General features: G+C 40.6%; 2 protein-coding genes across 2 annotated transcripts in view; one reads left to right on the top strand and one right to left on the bottom strand.

Moving 5' to 3' along the window:
• The window catches only part of COPB2 (COPI coat complex subunit beta 2), a 22954-nt gene extending 15077 nt beyond the window's left edge, over nucleotides 1-7877 (top strand). Inside the window, exons 16-22 of the mRNA XM_070753276.1 lie at nucleotides 817-927; nucleotides 1801-2015; nucleotides 2233-2325; nucleotides 3264-3444; nucleotides 3543-3608; nucleotides 4495-4584; nucleotides 6969-7877. Of these exons, the coding sequence (XP_070609377.1) occupies nucleotides 817-927; nucleotides 1801-2015; nucleotides 2233-2325; nucleotides 3264-3444; nucleotides 3543-3608; nucleotides 4495-4584; nucleotides 6969-7061 (849 nt within the window). The 3' untranslated portion in view covers nucleotides 7062-7877. The remainder of the gene's footprint in view (nucleotides 1-816; nucleotides 928-1800; nucleotides 2016-2232; nucleotides 2326-3263; nucleotides 3445-3542; nucleotides 3609-4494; nucleotides 4585-6968) is intronic.
• On the bottom strand, nucleotides 7114-18062 carry MRPS22 (mitochondrial ribosomal protein S22). Its single transcript, XM_070753277.1, has 8 exons — nucleotides 17884-18062; nucleotides 11870-12030; nucleotides 11614-11778; nucleotides 10325-10471; nucleotides 9782-9865; nucleotides 8610-8755; nucleotides 7855-7963; nucleotides 7114-7560 (listed from the first exon to the last, which is right to left on the bottom strand). The coding sequence occupies exons 1-8, from the start codon at nucleotides 18008-18010 to the stop codon at nucleotides 7459-7461; spliced, it is 1041 nt and encodes a 346-aa protein (XP_070609378.1). The 5' UTR covers nucleotides 18011-18062; the 3' UTR covers nucleotides 7114-7458.

Raw genomic sequence — 18062 nt, 5'->3', positions numbered from 1 at the left:
GAACGACTCCAGAGGCCCTATTTTGGGTCTGGACGGCCTCCTGAAACACTCTATTGAATTGAAACACTCTAGAGGCCAAAAGCAGTTGAGTGGGCATCCTGTCCGTGCCCCATTTTTGCTAGCAGAGACACTGCAGGCCATTCCGTTGTTTTTCCAGACTGGCCCTGGCAAGCCAGATATAAGTACTCCGTGGGCCTTGAGTTTGACACCCTTATTTATTTATTTATTTATTTGTTTGTTTACTTATTTATTTATGTATGTATTTATGTATGTATGTATGTATGTATTATTTATTTATTTATTTATTTATTTATTTATTTATTTATTTATTATTGATTGATTGATTGGATTTGTATGCCACCCCTCTCCGTGGACTCGGGGCGGCTAACAACAGTGATAAAAACAGAATGTCAAAATCCAATACTAAAACAGCTAAAAACCCTTGTTATAAAACCAATCATACATACATACAAACATACCATACATAAATTGTAGGGGGAAAGATTATCTTAGTTCCCCCATGCCTGACGACAGAGGTGGGTTTTGAGGAGCTTACGAAAGGCAAGGAGGGTGGGGGCTATTCTAATCTCTGGGGGGAGTTGGTTCCAGAGGGCTGGGGCCACCACAGAGAAGGCTCTTCCCCTGGGCCTTATGCTAGCACTACAGAGCTGCATATTTAGAAAAATGGAAAATATCAATTAGCATTTAACACTTAAATATTTGAAATTATGTAGCTATCAGGAAAAAGCGTACTTCTACACAGGATGTTAATAAAATTGCATCAATAACAAGTTGTTGTTTTAAAAATGTATTTAGGGTTTCAAACAGCAGGCACTTGCTGTATCAACAGACCCTGAACATCGTTTTGAGCTTGCTCTTCAGCTTGGTGAGCTTAAGATTGCATATCAACTTGCATTGGAAGCAGAGGTATGTTGGTATCATCTTAAAAATCTGAAAAATATCATAACAGAAGTATCCCATTCTCTGGAGTACAGAATTCTCCATGATAATAGATTGGCCCAACTCCATTTGATTTTTGGAAAGCAATAAAGAATAGGTCTCCAGAGGTTATTTTATTTGTTTCTCTGTGAGAAAATGTCTTCCTCAGGAGAGAACAGACTTCCTCAGAGTCCTGGCAATTTACTGTACATTTTGATTTATGTTTTTATCCTTACTACTGAACTGCTCAAAGTCGATCATAAATTTAACTGCATCTAAGCCTAGTAACAGAATAAATATTTATATGAATCAGCATCAGATTTGGTTTGTGTAAAAGAAATAGAATTTTGAGTGCCTGGGAATGGAATGAATTGTAGATATCTTTGTCAGGATTGAGCTGAATTTAAAAATTCATTCCTGTCCAATTATTGATAAACCTTGAAGGGTCAGTAACACTATACTGAGGGAATAATAAGACACATTTTTTCTGAATTGTTTAAAAAGGACACATACTTATATTGAAAAATTATGAATGATTCAATTCATTCTTCTGAGATGGCAAATGGTCACAATTATTAGCTAGCTCAAAATCTTCATAGGTTGTTACTGAAAGTTCATGGTTACCATAATGAGAACGTTGAATTGTCTAGGAATAACTTTCTATAAATTATACACATATTGCTCTTTGGAAAAGGCATATTCATAACTTTGATTTGATAATGAGTTGCATATTTTCTCTTTACTATACAAAAGGAAAAGTGTAAAAAGGAAATAAAAAATTAGCCCTAGAAGAAGCAAATGATCTTCAAAACCGTTTAGCATGTTTGATACTCAAAATATGAAAATGTTTTGTTTTTATAGTCTGAGCAGAAGTGGAAGCAGCTAGCTGAACTTGCTATCAATAAGTGCCAGTTTAGCCTTGCCCAAGAATGTCTACATCATGCACAAGACTATGGTGGTTTATTGCTTTTAGCCACAGCTTCAGGAAATACTAGTATGGTGAACAAGCTAGCTGAAGCAGCAGAAAAAGATGGCAAGAACAATGTAGCATTTATGAGCTACTTTCTGCAAGGAGAGTAAGTATCAAACATTTTGTCATATTCAGTAGCATTTCCCAAGTATCCTCAAAAAATACACATGGTATTTAGAAAATACACCAAAATCTCTCTTTATTCCCCTCTGACTATATCACTGCAACCAGTCTTGTTGGTTCTCTAGGAAAATGTTTTTTTTTAATGCTGTTATATTACTAATTTAAGTCCATTTTTTTAAAAAAGTTCTGTTTCATTGTAGGCTTGACAGTTGTCTTGAACTTTTAATTAAAACTGGACGATTACCGGAAGCAGCTTTCTTAGCGCGAACATATTTGCCAAGTCAAGTTTCAAGGTAACTAAACTGTGAAATCCATGTTATGCAGTACAGTGGTACCTCTACTTAAGAACTTAATTCGTTCTGTGAGAAGGTTCTTAATTAGGAAAGAAATAAAAGTTTGGAATTTGGGTAGGAGGAGGAGGAAGAAGAAGAGGAGGAGGACAGTCGCTGCCAAAAGAAGAAGGTGAGATGAGGGGAATAAAAAAAAATCCAAAACTTTAAGGCTTAAAAAAAGAGGGACTCTGAGCACTCACCTCCCCTACACCTGGCATGAGGCTGCCTCCCATATACTAAGCCAAAGAGAGAAACCCAGGCGAGCGAGAGGGGGGAACCTCCTGCTCCTTTGACCGAAAAGCGGCTGCTGCTGCTACCTTCTTCCTCTTCCTTCCCATGCTGAAGGGCTCCCCACTCCTCTCGCTGGCTCGCTTTGTAGCCGGCGCATTTCCTTCACTGTGGTGACTCCTTGGTTTAGCTGAAGCTGAGTTGATCCAGCCAGGGTGAAGCGCCCCCTTTTGCCTTTCCGTGCCCATACGCTCCGGGAGGCAACCTCGAGCCGGGTGTATGGGAGGCAGCGCGAGGGAGTGAACACAGTGAAGTGGTTTATTCCCTCTCCAAGTGCCCAGAGAAAGGAAAATGCTCCGTTCGCTCTGGACTGCCAAAGCCTTCTTAAGCTCCACCAAAAGGCTCCTCTGGCAGCCCAGAAAAGCTCGAGATGGCTGGGATTAAAGGGGGAATGGCAGGAAACTATCCGGGCCTTCATGCTGTTCTCAAATTTCCTGGGAAATTTTTCCAGGCTCGAGTTCTTAAGTAGAAAATAGTTCTTAAGAAGAGGCAAAAAAATATTGAACACCCGGCTCTTATCTAGAAAAGTTCATAAGTAGAAGTGTTCTTAGGTAGAAGTACCACTGTATAACTATTTTGTTCAAAACTGAGCTTCTGTCAATCTATTTCAGGGTTGTGAAACTATGGAGAGAAAACCTTTCTAAAATCAATCAGAAAGCTGCCGAATCCCTAGCTGATCCCACAGAGTATGAAAATTTGTTCCCTGGATTGAAGGAAGCATTTGTTGCTGAAGAATACATTAAAAATTCCCAAACCATATCACGGCCAGCCAGTGAATACCCTCTAGTTACTGTAAGTTGATGCAAGATACTAACAGTTTTAGAATTTAGCAATCTTGAGAGCCAGTGAAATTCCATTTATGAATTATTTATTTTTGTTGTTGTTGTTAGCCAAATGAAGAAAGAAATATCTTGGAAGAAGCCAAAGAGGTCACATTGCAAAATAAGCCATTAGAGGTCAGTATTAATACATTTCAGGATATCACACTTTTTAGAGAGCACCAGTGAAAGCAGAGCTGGACAAATCCCCCCCCCCTCCCCAAAGGCTTTTAAGAAGATAAGAGCTTATTCAAGTTTTTCCAGTAGGGAAAAAACATAGACAAAAAAGTATGCGGGGAGGGGGGAATGATAAAGGGTAAATGATATGGACCCCAAACTCGCATCACAAATAAATAAATAAATAATTTCTTTATAGCATTTCAAAGCATAGTACAGTAGTACCTCATGATACGAACCCGTCTTCCAAACCTTTTGAGATTCGAACCCAGGGTTCGGAATTTTTTTGCCTCATCTTACAAACTTTTTTCGCCTTACGAACCCGCCGCCGCGAGCGCCGAACCCAGAGGTTCGGCAAAAGTTTGGGTTCTGGAGAGCACCGAGAAGCGCCTCCGCCTGGCTGTCACCTTTTGAAACAGCCAGGGGGCTTCTCGGCATTCTCCCGCATGCTGAACCCGGAAGTTCGTCAAAAGTTCGGGTTTGGCGTTCAGGTTCAGGAGAACGCCGAGAAGTGCCGCCACCTGGCTGTCACCTTGCCAAAAGAGCCGTGGAGCTGTCGGCCGGTCGGGAGGCTCAAACGGAGGTGGGTAATCCCAATAGGGAATTCCAGGGGCGGAGCTTTGACGTCATGGAGATGTCCTTCCTGGCCGGCCGAAACATGGACTCCAGGAAGGACGTCTCCATGACGTCAAAGCTCTGAACCCATAAGTTCAGTTTATGTTAGTAAAACAGGATATTTATAGTATAGATAACCATAAGTAATAGTAAAAGATGTGTCAGTAAAATAAAGCAATTTAATGGTATACATTATTTCTTCATTATATGGTTGGACTTCCTTCTCTTTAAGGAACTAGAAGATGAATTGGTCCCATATATTAGTCCGGTAATAGCACCTCCAGTTGCTGGAAAAGTTTCACTTGAGAGCAAAGATGAAAAGGTAAACTTACTCTACTAGAAAGAAAGGAATTAACACTTTGTTAGTTCTAATCATACTACTGTAATTTCCTTGTTTCAAGTTTCTTTGTGATAGTGCGATAGTGTCAAAATTAAATGTTTTGCAAACTATGCAGAGCCAAGTTGTACTGTAAATTGAGCGCAAGCTTTCTTTTATGTAAGTTGTCCCTCATTTTGCCTTAGGACACTAATACAACAGTTTTTTGCCTTATTTTCTAAAATACTAATTAACTGGTAGAAATGATGATAAACAATATTTTTAAAAAATACATTTTCTCCAGTTTGTTCCCAAAAAATAAACTGTGTTTGAATATGGTTAATTATATCAAACCAAGTCAAAAGTTGAATGAATTTCAGCATTGATCCAACATAGTAAACAGCTTCAGTAATTATAGTTCAATTTTTTAATTAAAATGGCTTTATTATCTTAGTTTATTAGAAATTAATTTTTGTATCCCAAGCATGATAAAAACTGGGATTTTTTACAACTTATTTGCTTATTATCATCATGTTTTGCAGGTTTATACTATTGCACTGTTGATATAATTTCAATATTGATTTTGTGGGCGATAGCAATCCCAATCCCTCCCACCTATTAGTTAACTATTTAACTAATTGTATGTTGAATAAGGATCCTACACTTATTCTAGCAAGCGATGGAAGTGATGTGCCGGTGCCTGGAGGCTGTTGGGACCTGGATGGGTGTCAACAGACTCAAGCTCAACCCGGATAAGACGGAGTGGCTATGGGTTTTGCCTCCCAAGGACAATTCCATCTGTCCGTCCATTACCCTGGGGGGGGAATTATTGACCCCCTCAGAGAGGGTCCGCAACTTGGGCGTCCTCCTCGATCCACAGCTCACATTAGAAAACCATCTCTCAGCTGTGGCGAGGGGGGCGTTTGCCCAGGTTCGTCTGGTGCACCAGTTGCGGCCCTATCTGGACCGGGATTCATTGCTCACAGTCACTCACGCCCTCATCACCTCGAGATTCGACTACTGTAACGCTCTCTACATGGGGCTACCTTTGAAAAGTGTTCGGAAACTTCAGATCGTGCAGAATGCAGCTGCGAGAGCAGTCATGGGCTTACCTAGGTATGCCCATGTTTCACCATCACTCCGCAGTCTGCATTGGCTGCCGATCAATTTCCGGTCACAATTCAAAGTGTTGGTTATGACCTTTAAAGCCCTTCATGGCATCGGACCAGAATATCTCCGAGACCGCCTTCTGCCGCACGAATCCCAGCGACCAATTAGGTCCCACAGAGTGGGCCTTCTCCGGGTCCCGTCAACTAAACAATGTCGGTTGGCGGGCCCCAGGGGAAGAGCCTTCTCTGTGGCGGCCCCGGCCCTCTGGAACCAACTCCCCCCGGAGATTAGAACTGCCCCTACTCTCCCTGCCTTCCGTAAAGCTCTTAAAACCCACCTTTGTCGTCAGGCATGGGGGAACTGAAACACCTCCCCCGGCCACGTACAATTTATGTATGGTATGTTTGTGTATGTGCTTGTTAATATAGTGGGGTTCCTTTTAAAACTATTTTAAATACTTACATTTATTGAATTTATTTGGATTTGTACGATTGTTTATATTTTTTGTTGTGAGCCGCCCCGAGTTCGCGGAGAGGGGCGGCATACAAATCTAAATAATAAATAAAATAAATAATAAAGTTAATACTTAAGTCCCAAAGATGTTTTTTCAGGAGGTAACTGGACTTTTTTTCTTTGAAGCTTCTCATCCAAGAAGTTTCTTCAGCTCTGACTGGATGGTGGGGAGTGGAAGGGGTTTATGTTCCTTGAAGACAGCTGGCAATTTGCATTCCTTTAGAGCAGTGGTGGACAATTAATTTTGCCATAGGGCCACATGAGAAATTGGGATGGTTTTAGAGGGCCGGACTAATATAATTAACTCAGTTCTACACAATACTGTAGATCATTGAGTAGAACTGAGTTATTTATATTATAATTATATATTATATAATATATTATATATATAATTATATCTTGAACACCCGGTTCTTATCTAGAAAAGTTGGACCGACCTCCACGGACCGGTCACAGACAGCGGGTGGGCTGCATCCGGCCCTCAGGGCCGCATCTTGCCCAGGTCTGCTTTAGAGTATGTTGAGGCCACTTGGAGATTTATCTGTGTCCTCAGGGTCACCTGTTGCAAAAGGATATGGAACCTTCTTGGCTGCAAGATGTTTTCTGCTGTATCATCATAGAAAACATCCTACAGCCAAGAAAGTTCCACACCCTTTTACACTATTCAGGTGACTATTACAACTTGCAAAATGATGGTCTACTTTTTTTCCTAGTAAGATAATGTTACATTTCCCCCCCCCACCCTAAATATTTATGTCTCGTTTTAGGTTTTACTGGACCTAGATGTCGATCTGGATAACTTGGAATTGGAGGATATTGATACCACCGATATTTTTCTGGATGAAGAAATGTCTGACTGAACTTTTAAACTGATGCACATTCTTACATCTAGTTATGCTTGACAGTGTAGTCTTGTTGAAAAGTAGCTCTTTTTTATATTTAAGATGAAAAATAAATAGGGACAGTCTTTTACAGTACAGATCTAGATTCTTCCATTGTGATGTAGGCTTCCTTAGGTACAGTAGTAAGTTCATATCACATGATGAGACAATTCTCCAATAAATGTCTTTTGGATTCCCTCAGTCTCTGGTGTATAAAGGAATAAAATTGATTTAAAAGAAAGATGAAAAAGTAGGCATGCTGAGGAAATTGTGGAATAATTATTTTTTATCATACATGGTATAAAAATGTTATTTTAGAGATTTATGTACATTTCCCTCCTTTCCCATACATTTGATATTAAGTGGTTTTATTGATCTAGTCACTTTGTGAAGCTGCAGACTTCGCCGAAAGTGCTTGATAAGCCTCTAGTACAAGTTCAATGTAGCTGGCTCTTGATGTTTCTGCCTTTGCAAATGCCTGTAAAAAAATTAAAACAATAATCAGGTATCTAATATGATTTTGAAAATAGCATCCTGGACTCTTATACTAACGCAACTCAGGATTTATGTGGTTAAACTTCTAATAAGGAATTGACAGCTAAAAGGGCTGAAAAGAATTACACTAAATTTAAAAAACAAATTCTTAATATGAATAAACTGCATTTATTTCAAAGAGCCACTAGGAAGATGCAAAGATGTGACTCCCAAGCTGATGTTGATGTATGCTTTTTCTATGGCAAACTTTTTTACATTCATAAAAAGTATATTATACCTTAATTAAATCTATCCCTTGGATTTCTTGTTCTTGTGCCTCTCTTGCTGATTCACAATCAGGATGCACCATGTGGTAAAGGGTAATTAAACTTATAGCATCTTCAAACCTGAAATTAATTTGTAAAAACATCTAAATAGTTTCATATATTTAATTTGAAATTCTTGTAAGAATGCAAGAGGTGGCTATTGTTACTAGCTTACAGTGAAAGAAATACTAATGAATTTCAATATGCCACTACTATGTAGCACATAAACCTTTGTTTAAAAAATGTTCAGCTACTCTGTAACTAAAGTTATGTTTCAAATCCAATTCTTAATATTTAAATTTTAGCAATCCAATTTTTTTGCCAAGAACTAAGACACAACATAAATCGGGTAATTATTTATTAAATACTTGTAACAGTAGCAAAAGAAAATTAAAGAGCAATAAAATTCTATTCTAAAATTGTGAAATACATTTTTTCTACAAACATAAATATGTTCCCAACTGAAATTCAACTCCCAGGGATTTTACAGAATCAGTTTTTCAGCAGCTGTATAGAACAGACTGCCAATATCAACCAAAAGAAAAAAACAGTCTAGCCCAGAACAGTGGAATTTCTTTAGGAACTTCCAAAAAGTACTAATCAGCTTAGTTTTCAATTTGAATAGATAACATGAGTAAACATGGCTCATTTTTAATGCAATATTGCCAAGTGAAACAATTCAGTGAATTCCTTTCATACAGAAACAGTGGATTACCAAAGTACTTACAAATTTCTTTGGATCATGTCCAGCAGCAATCCTTCCGTTTTCTTCCTATTTACAAAGTACCAGACCATCCCACCAAAATATCTTGTTGAACGCAGCAGATCATATTTTCCATGTTTATCAATATCCTCATATGTCTCATGATGAATCTGTTCAAATATTTAGGCATATTTACGAATCATAATACATTTGTTTTCAGAGATTGAATCTCAGTAGGCTCAAAGTTGACTCAGCATTCCATCTTTCCAAGGTCGGTAAAATAAGGACCCAGATTGTTGGGGGCAATGTGCTTACTTTCTGTAAACCGCATAGGGTTGTAAAGCAGTGTATAAGTCAAAATGATATTGCTAAATGCTAAATCTGTAATAGTGACGTTTAGCAAAGCTTTTAGAATATACAGTAGTACCCCTAGATACGAGCATAATTGGTTCCATAAGGGAGCTTGTATCTCTAGGTAACTCGTATTCTGGAACAAATAACTTTTTCCCCTTCCAGATAACCAAAAGCAAGGATTCTAACCAAAAGCAAGGATTCTTGCGCCACCTAGTGGACGCTCGGCTCGTATCCCGAATTTCAGCTCGGGAATAGAATGTCTCTCCCCTCCTAGCTCGTATCTTGAAATACTCGCATGTAGAGCAGCTCGTATCTAGAGGTACTACTGTATATAATCCTACAGTACTGCAAGGCGATCTGTGCCCACATCTTATTCCATGAATGAGTTGACTGAACAAATGCCATCAAAATTAATATATTGTATCATGCACTTATTGAAAATATTGAATTGATGTCTTTCTGAGTGGTGATTTGCAAAGCATACTTCAAGGGGACATTAATATCTGCAGGTACAGCAAATGAATTATAGGCCACTTACATGGTTTTTAATGTAAATGATCCTAAGTACTATAGGGATTCCTCTGTGTTTGCTAACACACCTCTTAGTGCAATCTCAATATACACGCTTCCCCTATAAAGCAAACCCTGAAATGAACATACTCGTTTCTACACTGTCTAAAATTATCAGGAGTTACATGGGGTCTTGACAAGATAGAAATAAAATGAAGTTCAGATCCACTACAACTACAAATAGTGCTAAAGAGTTCATAAACTTTCTTTTACTCTACAGTATTTTGGTGACCAGTTCCCAAGTTCCACCTCTCCACTGAGCAGTAACTCACTCTAATATAGTCAGCTGAATCTGGATCAAACTGCAGAAGACAGCGATCAAGGAATTCTTCATGACGGTCCTGAAGAAATATAGTCTAAAACAAGAAATATTGTACAAACATGACAGCATTTCATGTCAAAAATTTTGGTTTAAACTTTCCATAAAACAGGAGAATGCTTAGCACAGTAAGATTCTAGGAATAAAGGCTAGTCAGGTATGTAAATCAAGTTTTCAAATGAAGGTAAACTTTCCTATCCCCACCAGAAAACCATTAGTATTCCAGTATTAATGCTACATACCTGTAGTGTAATATCAGCTTATTAATCAAAATCTTAAATCCACTTCAATTTATTTTTAGTCCAGTTAAACTAGAACATAAGACACAGGCAACATCCTCACATGCTAAATTATGGTTTAAGGTAAGTTGGAGTTAGGTGCCTAATAATTTAAAAGGTAATGCTAGACAATTGCCCCCAAATAACAAGCATCTGCTAAGCCATCTGATAAGTCAGTCTAAATACTATGAGAGGAAAATTAATGTTCTTATATTTACCATTGCAGCATTTTTATTGCTGAATATAGACGAAGGGAAAATTCTACGCCCTTCTTTTGGGAAGAAGGTCTGTACCATCCTATCCCGTTCCTCCCAAATGGCCTTGCGTAATACTCCATTTGTTTCTCGAACTACAATGAATCTCTCCTGAAATTGAAAAAGAAAACTTAGGCAAGCTACAATTTTATCACAGTGCCATTAATTCTTTTCATTTTAAAGTAGACAGGAATTAATATAAATTTAAAATATCAACTGGCTTTTGAGAAATTCCAAGCAGCTATTTGAATGGATAACATATATTGTATTTATATACAAAAGGATTATATCAATGATATATCCAGGCAAAGGACTCATTTAAAATACCCTAATGCTGTTATTTCAATGGGAAAATTTAGAAACTAACTTGCTGTGTCAATTCTTCTATAACAACTTATTTTTGCCTTTACACAAAAAAATGTTACAAATGGGAAAATTATCACATAGAATTTAGTAGCCATTTCCAAACTGTTCTGCAAACATTACAGGTACCCCTCGATTTACAACAATTCATTTAATGGTTGTTCAAAGTTACAAAGGCACCGAAAAAAGTGACTTGTGATCATTTTTCACACTTATGACCATTGCAGCATCCTCATGGTTATGTGATCAAAATTCAAGTGTTTGGCAACTGACTCAAATTTATGAGGCTTACAATGTCCAGAGTCATGTGATCACCTTCTGTGATCTTCCAATAAGCAAAGTCAATAGGGAAGCCTAATTCATTTAGCAACCACGTTACTAACAACTGCAATGATTCAAGAAAGAATCATGGTAAAGTGTGAAAAATTCATTAAACATCTCACTTAGGAACAGAAACGTTGGGTTCAATTTTAATCGGTAATTCAGTATCTATTTTAAAGATAACTGTACAAGAACCATGAGCCTTATACTGCATTTCTAAATGTTCAATATGCATAGAATATTGCAAAGAAAAAATAAAAGGCAGTTCAGATCTGGGAAAATGAAGAAAATAACTAGAGAAAGAGCTAACCTAAATTAAAAGTATGGCTCAGTCCCAGTCCATCTTAAATACTATGAGTATACAAAGTCACAAAGTGGCATGTTTTGAAACATTTTGATTTTTCATAAACTCATAAGTGATATGAAAAGCCTTAGCCGCTGTAATTCGTCCTAAAAATAAGCTATTAAGCTACTGCTCTCTGTACAACACTGCCTATCAGAAAAACTGAAAATAGAATTAAGCCATGCTACATTTCAGAGTTATTATCATGGGTATCTAAAAGACTTACATTGTGTGGGATGTCATACGTTAAATCAGTAAATACATATTTATAGGGCTCGGTTCCATCAAGCATCCTGTCCTCAGCTAATATATCATCAATTTGTTTCCGTTCATTCAGTACTGGAGGCATTTTGAGATACTCTTTAGCCTTCTTAACAGCTTGTGCTGAAGCCTTGGGGGGGGGGGGGGGAGAATCAAGTAAGAAATTACACAGAAACAGATCAACCTATCTTCTATTTATGGTCGTAGAACAGTTGGAATACCTCTTCCAGCTGGGATTCTGTCATGACCTTGTATACAGGAGGCATTCGCTCTTGTTTTCTTGCCTTGAAAATCTTCTGCAAATCCATCCCTGTCATCTTGGAGAGCAAGTTCTGAACTTTTTCATCCATGAAACAAGGCTTTGGAACATCGGTTTTGGTTTCTTTTGTAAAATAAGCAGTGCACACAAAATACATAAATGCTAGAACGCAACAGTAGAATATTAAATTACTGTATATCATGAAGGAATTTTTTTTTAAAAAAGTTTATCAACCTTATATGCAACTGGGAGTAAGCACAAATAAATACAAAGTAATTTGCACTAGCAGTATAGGTTATTTACGGGTCGAATAATCATACTTGGGATAAAAGGTAAGAATTCATGGAGAACAAATAGAAATCCATGGCTTGCAAGGTTCATTTTGGAAAGGTAGAAAAAGATGCAGACATTTTAAATTGCTTAATTTGTATTTTTCATCTCACTAAACCCAAGAAAGGAAAAATAAATGCATTATTTCCCATTCTGTCCATTCTAGTGTCATTTCAGGAGATATAAAGTATACCCTGGCATACTATCTGCTTTGTCTTATCCATCAGTGACAAACAGCAGAGCTATTGGGGTAGACATTTTCATTCACCTGCATATGGCACTATATAATCTGTGGTTCTTAGGATGCTTTCCAAGGATATAAAACAGTCAATCTCAACAGGTGCTGGCTTGGAACTTGAAGCTCCTTCACAGCTGAAGAGTACAAGCATTAAGATTTCATATGTTAAGGCTCTAACTTAATTCTATACAGCAAATAAATAATATGAAAATGATTTCATACAGATTTTTAATCTTGATTAAATAAGTATTGGAGTCCAATTACTATTAACAAAGTAATTTTTCCCTTCTATCCAGGGAAAGGAAATACAGTGATACCTTGTGATATGAACCCCTCGCCATACGAACAATCTGAGATACTAACCTGGGTTTCGGACATTTTTTTGCCTCTTCTTCCGAACTTTTACCGTCTTACGAACCCACCACCCGAACGCTGAACCCGGAAGTTCGGCAAAAATTCGGGTTCGGGTGGCCGCCGAGAAGCCCCGCTGCCCGGCTGTCGCCTTTTGAAACAGCCAGGGGGCTTCTCGGCGTCCTCCCAAACCCGAACGTCAAACCCGAACTTTTGCCAAACTTCTGGGTTCGGCGTTCAGGAGGCTGCCGAGAAGCCCTGCCGCCCGGCTGTCGCCTTTTGAAACAGTTGGGCGGCTTCTTGGCGTTCTCCTGAACGCTGAACCTGGAAGTTCGGCAAAAGTTCGGGGTCGGCGTTCGGGTTCAGGAGGCTGCTGAGAAGCCCCGCCGCCCGGCTGTCAGCTTTTCAAAAGAGCTACGGAGCTGTCAGGCCAGTCGGGAGGCTCAAACGGAGGTGGGGAATCCCAATAGGGAATTCCATGGGCGAAGCTTTGAAGTCACGAAGATGTCCTTCCTGGCCGGCCAAAACATGGACTCCAGGAAGGATGTCTTCGTGACGTCAAAGTTCCGCCCATGGAATTCCCTATTGGGATTCCCCACCTCCGTTTGAGCCTCCCGACCGGCCCGACAGCTCCGCGGCTCTTTTGAAAAGCTGACAGCCGGGCGGCGGGGCTTCTCAGTGGCCTCCTGAACCCGAACGCCAACCGTGAATTTTTGCCGAACTTCCCCAGCTGTTTCAAAGCCCCCCGGCTGTTTCAAAAGGTGACAGCTGGGCGGCGGGGCTTCTCGGCGGCCACCTGAACCCGAACTTTTGCCGAACTTCCGGGTTCGGCATTGGGAGAACGTTGAGAAGCGCCTGGCTGTTTCAAAGGTGACAGCCGGGCGGTGGTGGTTTTTTGCGGTTTTTTTCTTGCAAGCATTAATTCATTTTACATTGTTTCCTATGGGAAACAATGTTTCGTCTTACGAACTTTTCGCCTTACGAACCTCCTCCGGGAACCAATTAAGTTCGTAAGACAAAGTATTACTGTAACTGGCGTATAGATTTAAAAACAATAAAATATAAAATAAATCACTATACCACATAGGTGTTGTCACCATAATTGGTTAATAATCACAGAATACTATTCTACTTTATTTTATACAGGTAGTTCTCAACTTACAACTATTTAGTAACTGTTCAAAGTTACAATGGTATTAGAAAACTTAAACAATGGGTCTTTGCGTTTACAACTGTCATGGCATCATCATGATATGATAAAAATTCAAACACTTGGCAGCATCCAAGAACTATTTGGTCATTATTTGCAAACTTCCTAGCCAGTTTCCAACAAGCAAAGCTAATGGGAGAAGTCTGAGTCACTTAATGCCTAAGTGATTAACTGCAGTGTTTCATAGTAATAAAGCAAAAGAAACACGACTTTGGGAACTAAATTCTGATCTGACTTCAAGCTCATGGACTACAAGAGCAAACTGCATAGAATTATACTGATGACTAGGTGGCTATAACATCATGAGATGACAGCATGCCTGAAAGCATCACTGTAGACATTAAATAGACAGACAGACAGACAGACAGATACACACACACACAATACTGAAACATCCTTTTTTAGACCTTTGGTCTACTGTCCTTTTGCACTACTTATAAATACCATACATTAGTAAATCCAGCTGAGCAAAACAGCATTTTTTTTCTATCGAGATTTCAGTTAAGTCTTCTTTTGATCTGAGATCCAGAAGAGCCACCAGAAAAATCATATTAACAAACATTAATTATATTAATATATGTCAGCATATATTATTATGCTGGATAAACAGTGCCTAAATAAGCAGCTTCCTATATTCACCGTTGGTTTTTACATTTTTACATCCTATTATCATAAAGTCAGATGTTCCAATAAAAACCATGAAAAATATTTCCCACTGATATCAACTGAACTGCCAACTCAGCAATGCAAATCAAAAAGGATAAACCCAATGAACTGAAACTTGATCCCATTGAGATTAATAAATCTTTAAGGCTTATTGGTTTTGAAAGAAATCATTTCAACTTGGCAAATGAACGCTAGATAAAGCCTTGGTGGTACAGTGGTTAGAGTGCAGTACTGCAAGCTACTTCTGCTGATCATTGGCCACCAGTAGTTTGGCAGATCAAAACTCAGTAAGCTCAAGGTTGACTCACCTTCCATCCTTCCAAGGTCGGTAAAATGAGGGACCAGTTTGTTGGAGGCAATATGCTTATTCTCTGTAAACGTTTAGAGAGGGCTATAAAGCACTGTGAAGTGGTATATAAGTCTAAATGCTTCTGCTAAATGCTATTGCTACTTTCTCCAGGCTGACGCCTTCCAAGAGACATGTGCTTCAATTTCTATAACTTAGGGCAGTGTTTCCCAACCTTTTTTGAGCCGCGGCACATTATTCACATTTTCAAAATCCTGGGGAACATTGAGCGGGGGGAGGGGGGCGCAAAAAAGTTTGGACAAAAAAATCTCTCTTCCTCCCTTTCACTCTATTTCTCTCTCCCTCCCTCTTTCTCTCCCTTCCTCTTTCTCTCTCTCCATCCCTTTCTTTCTCCCTTCCTTCCTCTCTCTTTTGCTCTTTCTCTCTCCCTCCTTCCCCCCTCTTGCTGTCTCTTTCTTTCCTTTCTTTCTTTCTCTTATTCTGTCTCTCTTGCTATCTTTCTCTCTTCCTTCCTTCCTCTCTCTTTTGCTCTTTCTCTCTCCCTCCTTCCCCCTCTTGCTGTCTCTTTCTTTCTTTCTCTTTCTCTCTCTCTCATTATGTCTCTCTTGCTATCTTTCTCTCTCCCTCCTTCGCCCCTCTTGCTGTCTCTCTCTCTCTTTCTTTCTCTCTTCCTTCCTTCCTCTCTCTTTGCTCTCTTTCTCTCTCCCTCCTTCCCCCTCTTGCTGTCTCTTTCTCTTTCTCTCTTTCTCTCATTCTGTCTCTCTTGCTATCTCTTTCTTTCTCCCTTCCTTCCTCTCTCTTTTGCTCTTTCTCTCTCCCTCCTTCCCCCCTCTTGCTGTCTCTTTCTTTCTTTCCTTTCTTTCTTTCTCTCTCTCATTCTGTCTCTCTTGCTATCTCTTTCTTTCTCTCTCCCTCCTTCCCCCCTCTTGCTGTCTCTTTCTTTCTTTTTCTTTCTCTTTCTCTCTCATTCTGTCTCTCTTGCTATCTTTCTTTCTTTCTCCCTTCCTTCCTTCCTCTCTCTTTTGCTCTTTCTCTCTCCCTCCTTCCCCCCTCTTGCTGTCTCTTTCTTTCTCTTTCTCTCTCTCTCTCATTCTCTCTCTTGCTATCTCTTTCTCTCTCTTCCTTTCTTTCTCCCTCCTTCCCCCCTCTTGCTGTCTCTTTCTTTCTCTTTCTCTCTCTCTCTCTCATTCTGTCTCTCTTGCTATCTTTTTCTCTCTCTTCCTTTCTTTCTCTCTCTTGTTCTCTCTCTTCCTTTCTTCTCTGCGGAGGCGGGCAAAGCTTTTTCCGGGTAGGCTGGCTGGGGTATAGGGCGCGCGCACGTACGCACCCCCGACGTTCCAAAGAATCTTCACCGACCTCCGCTGTGAGAAGGTTTTCTCCGAGAGCTCGCTGCCATTGCAGCCATCACTGCGGGAGGAGCTGGAGAAAGGGGCAGATCGGGCGGGCGGGCGTCAGCGGCGAGAAGCCAGGGGCGCGAGGGAGGCGGAGGCACTGGGGTGTGGGGGCAGCCGCGGCGCCGGCCTCTGCACTTTCATCGCTCCCCACCCCAAACTCCAACGCCCAGCTCCTTGCGCGGCACTGGAAAAGGGTGCTGCATTGCCGGCTACTACCTGGTGCTGCCAGGGAATCTCCAGCTGGGCAGGGCGCTGCCGGTGCCTCCGACCTGGAGCTCAAAGAAGGAAGGCGGGAAAAAGGAGGCGCGAAGAATGAAACTCTCCTTTTTCCTGCCTTCCTTCTTTGGGGCCAAGCAGGAGAGCGCCGGAAGCAGTGGCATCGGGCAGGAGCCGGGGGACAGCTGTGAGTGGGAGCTCCAGGTCGGAGGCACCGGCACCAGCAGCATCCTGCCCAGCTGGAGCTTCCCTAGGAGCTTCACGGCACACCTGACCGTGTCTCGCAGCACACACCGGTTGGGAAACGCTGACTTAGAGCCACCATATATCCGGTCTGCAGTGGCTGCCAATTGGTTTCTGGACTCAATTCAAAGTTTGGTTATGACCTATAAAGTCCTATGTGGCATCAGACCAGACTACTTGCGAGACCACCTACTGCCACGTAAATCCCAGCAACTAGTTAGGTCCCACAGAGTCGGCCTTCTCCAGGTCCCATCAACTAGACAATGTTGTTTGGTGGTACTAGGGGACGAGCCTTCTCTCTGGGGGCCCTGTCCCTCTGGAATCAGCTCCCCCCCCCGGAGATCCGTACTCGCCTTTCATAAGAGTCTTAAGACTCATTTATGTCATCAGGCTTGGGCTAATTAGATCTTAGCCCCTGCCAACGAATGATTGTATGATTGCTGCATGAATGATTGGAACTGATTTTTAATATAATTAGGGATTTTAGTTAACCCTGTAGTTTTAATTTAACTGGATTCATTTTATTGTAATTTACTGTTTTTCATATGTTGTGAGCCGCCCTGAGTCTTCAGTAAGGGGTAGCACAGAAATCCAATCAATCAATCAATCAATCAATCAATCAATCATTATCTGAGCTGCCAAAATCCTGATTCCTTTTGCTTTTTGCCATCATCACAATTCAAATTTTTGCTGCTCACATAGGACTGCTTCAAATGATTTCCAGTAAGCCGATAGAGGAATTGTGGGTGCCTGAACTGAGCAACCCAGATGGGGGTTTGCAAAAATCTGGACGGTGAGCAATGACAGCAAAGTTTACTGCATCTCTTTGACGCCACTTAATACTCTTTTGATGAAATCCATGAATTCGAGCGGAGAGGCAGGAGAAGGATCTAACGCAACCATAGTTTGTTCGTATAGTACTTTCAATGAGGTTTCTCCCATGGGAATACTTTCCTCCAGTCGGTCATCACTAACATCTAAGATGCGCCCACTATGTGATGCCACCGCCGCCAAAACTCACCTGCACCCGGGCTGTCGCAAAACCCCCTCCATCCCCACGAGCCTCTTAGCAACAAGAGCCTCTGCCTTGGAAGCAACAAAGCCGCCCTCCCGCTTCTAAAGCAGCCGGTTACTCCTAGCGAAGCCATGCTCGATTGACCCGGAAATGCTCCAGCTACTCGTTCCGGAGAAGACGCAGTG

The sequence above is a fragment of the Erythrolamprus reginae genome, chromosome 5 (assembly GCF_031021105.1).
Source record: "Erythrolamprus reginae isolate rEryReg1 chromosome 5, rEryReg1.hap1, whole genome shotgun sequence".
NCBI classification, from domain to species: Eukaryota; Metazoa; Chordata; class Lepidosauria; order Squamata; family Dipsadidae; genus Erythrolamprus; species Erythrolamprus reginae.
This window is presented reverse-complemented; position numbering and strand designations above follow the sequence as displayed.

Bases quoted from the DNA above. Each gene is read 5' to 3' on its own strand.
- MRPS22 (XM_070753277.1), bottom strand. From the start codon at position 18,010: ATGGCTTCGCTAGGAGTAACCGGCTGCTTTAGAAGCGGGAGGGCGGCT. The intron at 9,866-10,324 runs GTAAATATAAGA...TTCTTGTTTTAG, and splicing joins GCAATAAAAATGCTGCAATG to ACTATATTTCTTCAGGACCG. The intron at 7,964-8,609 runs GTAAGTACTTTG...AATTAATTTCAG, and splicing joins GACATGATCCAAAGAAATTT to GTTTGAAGATGCTATAAGTT.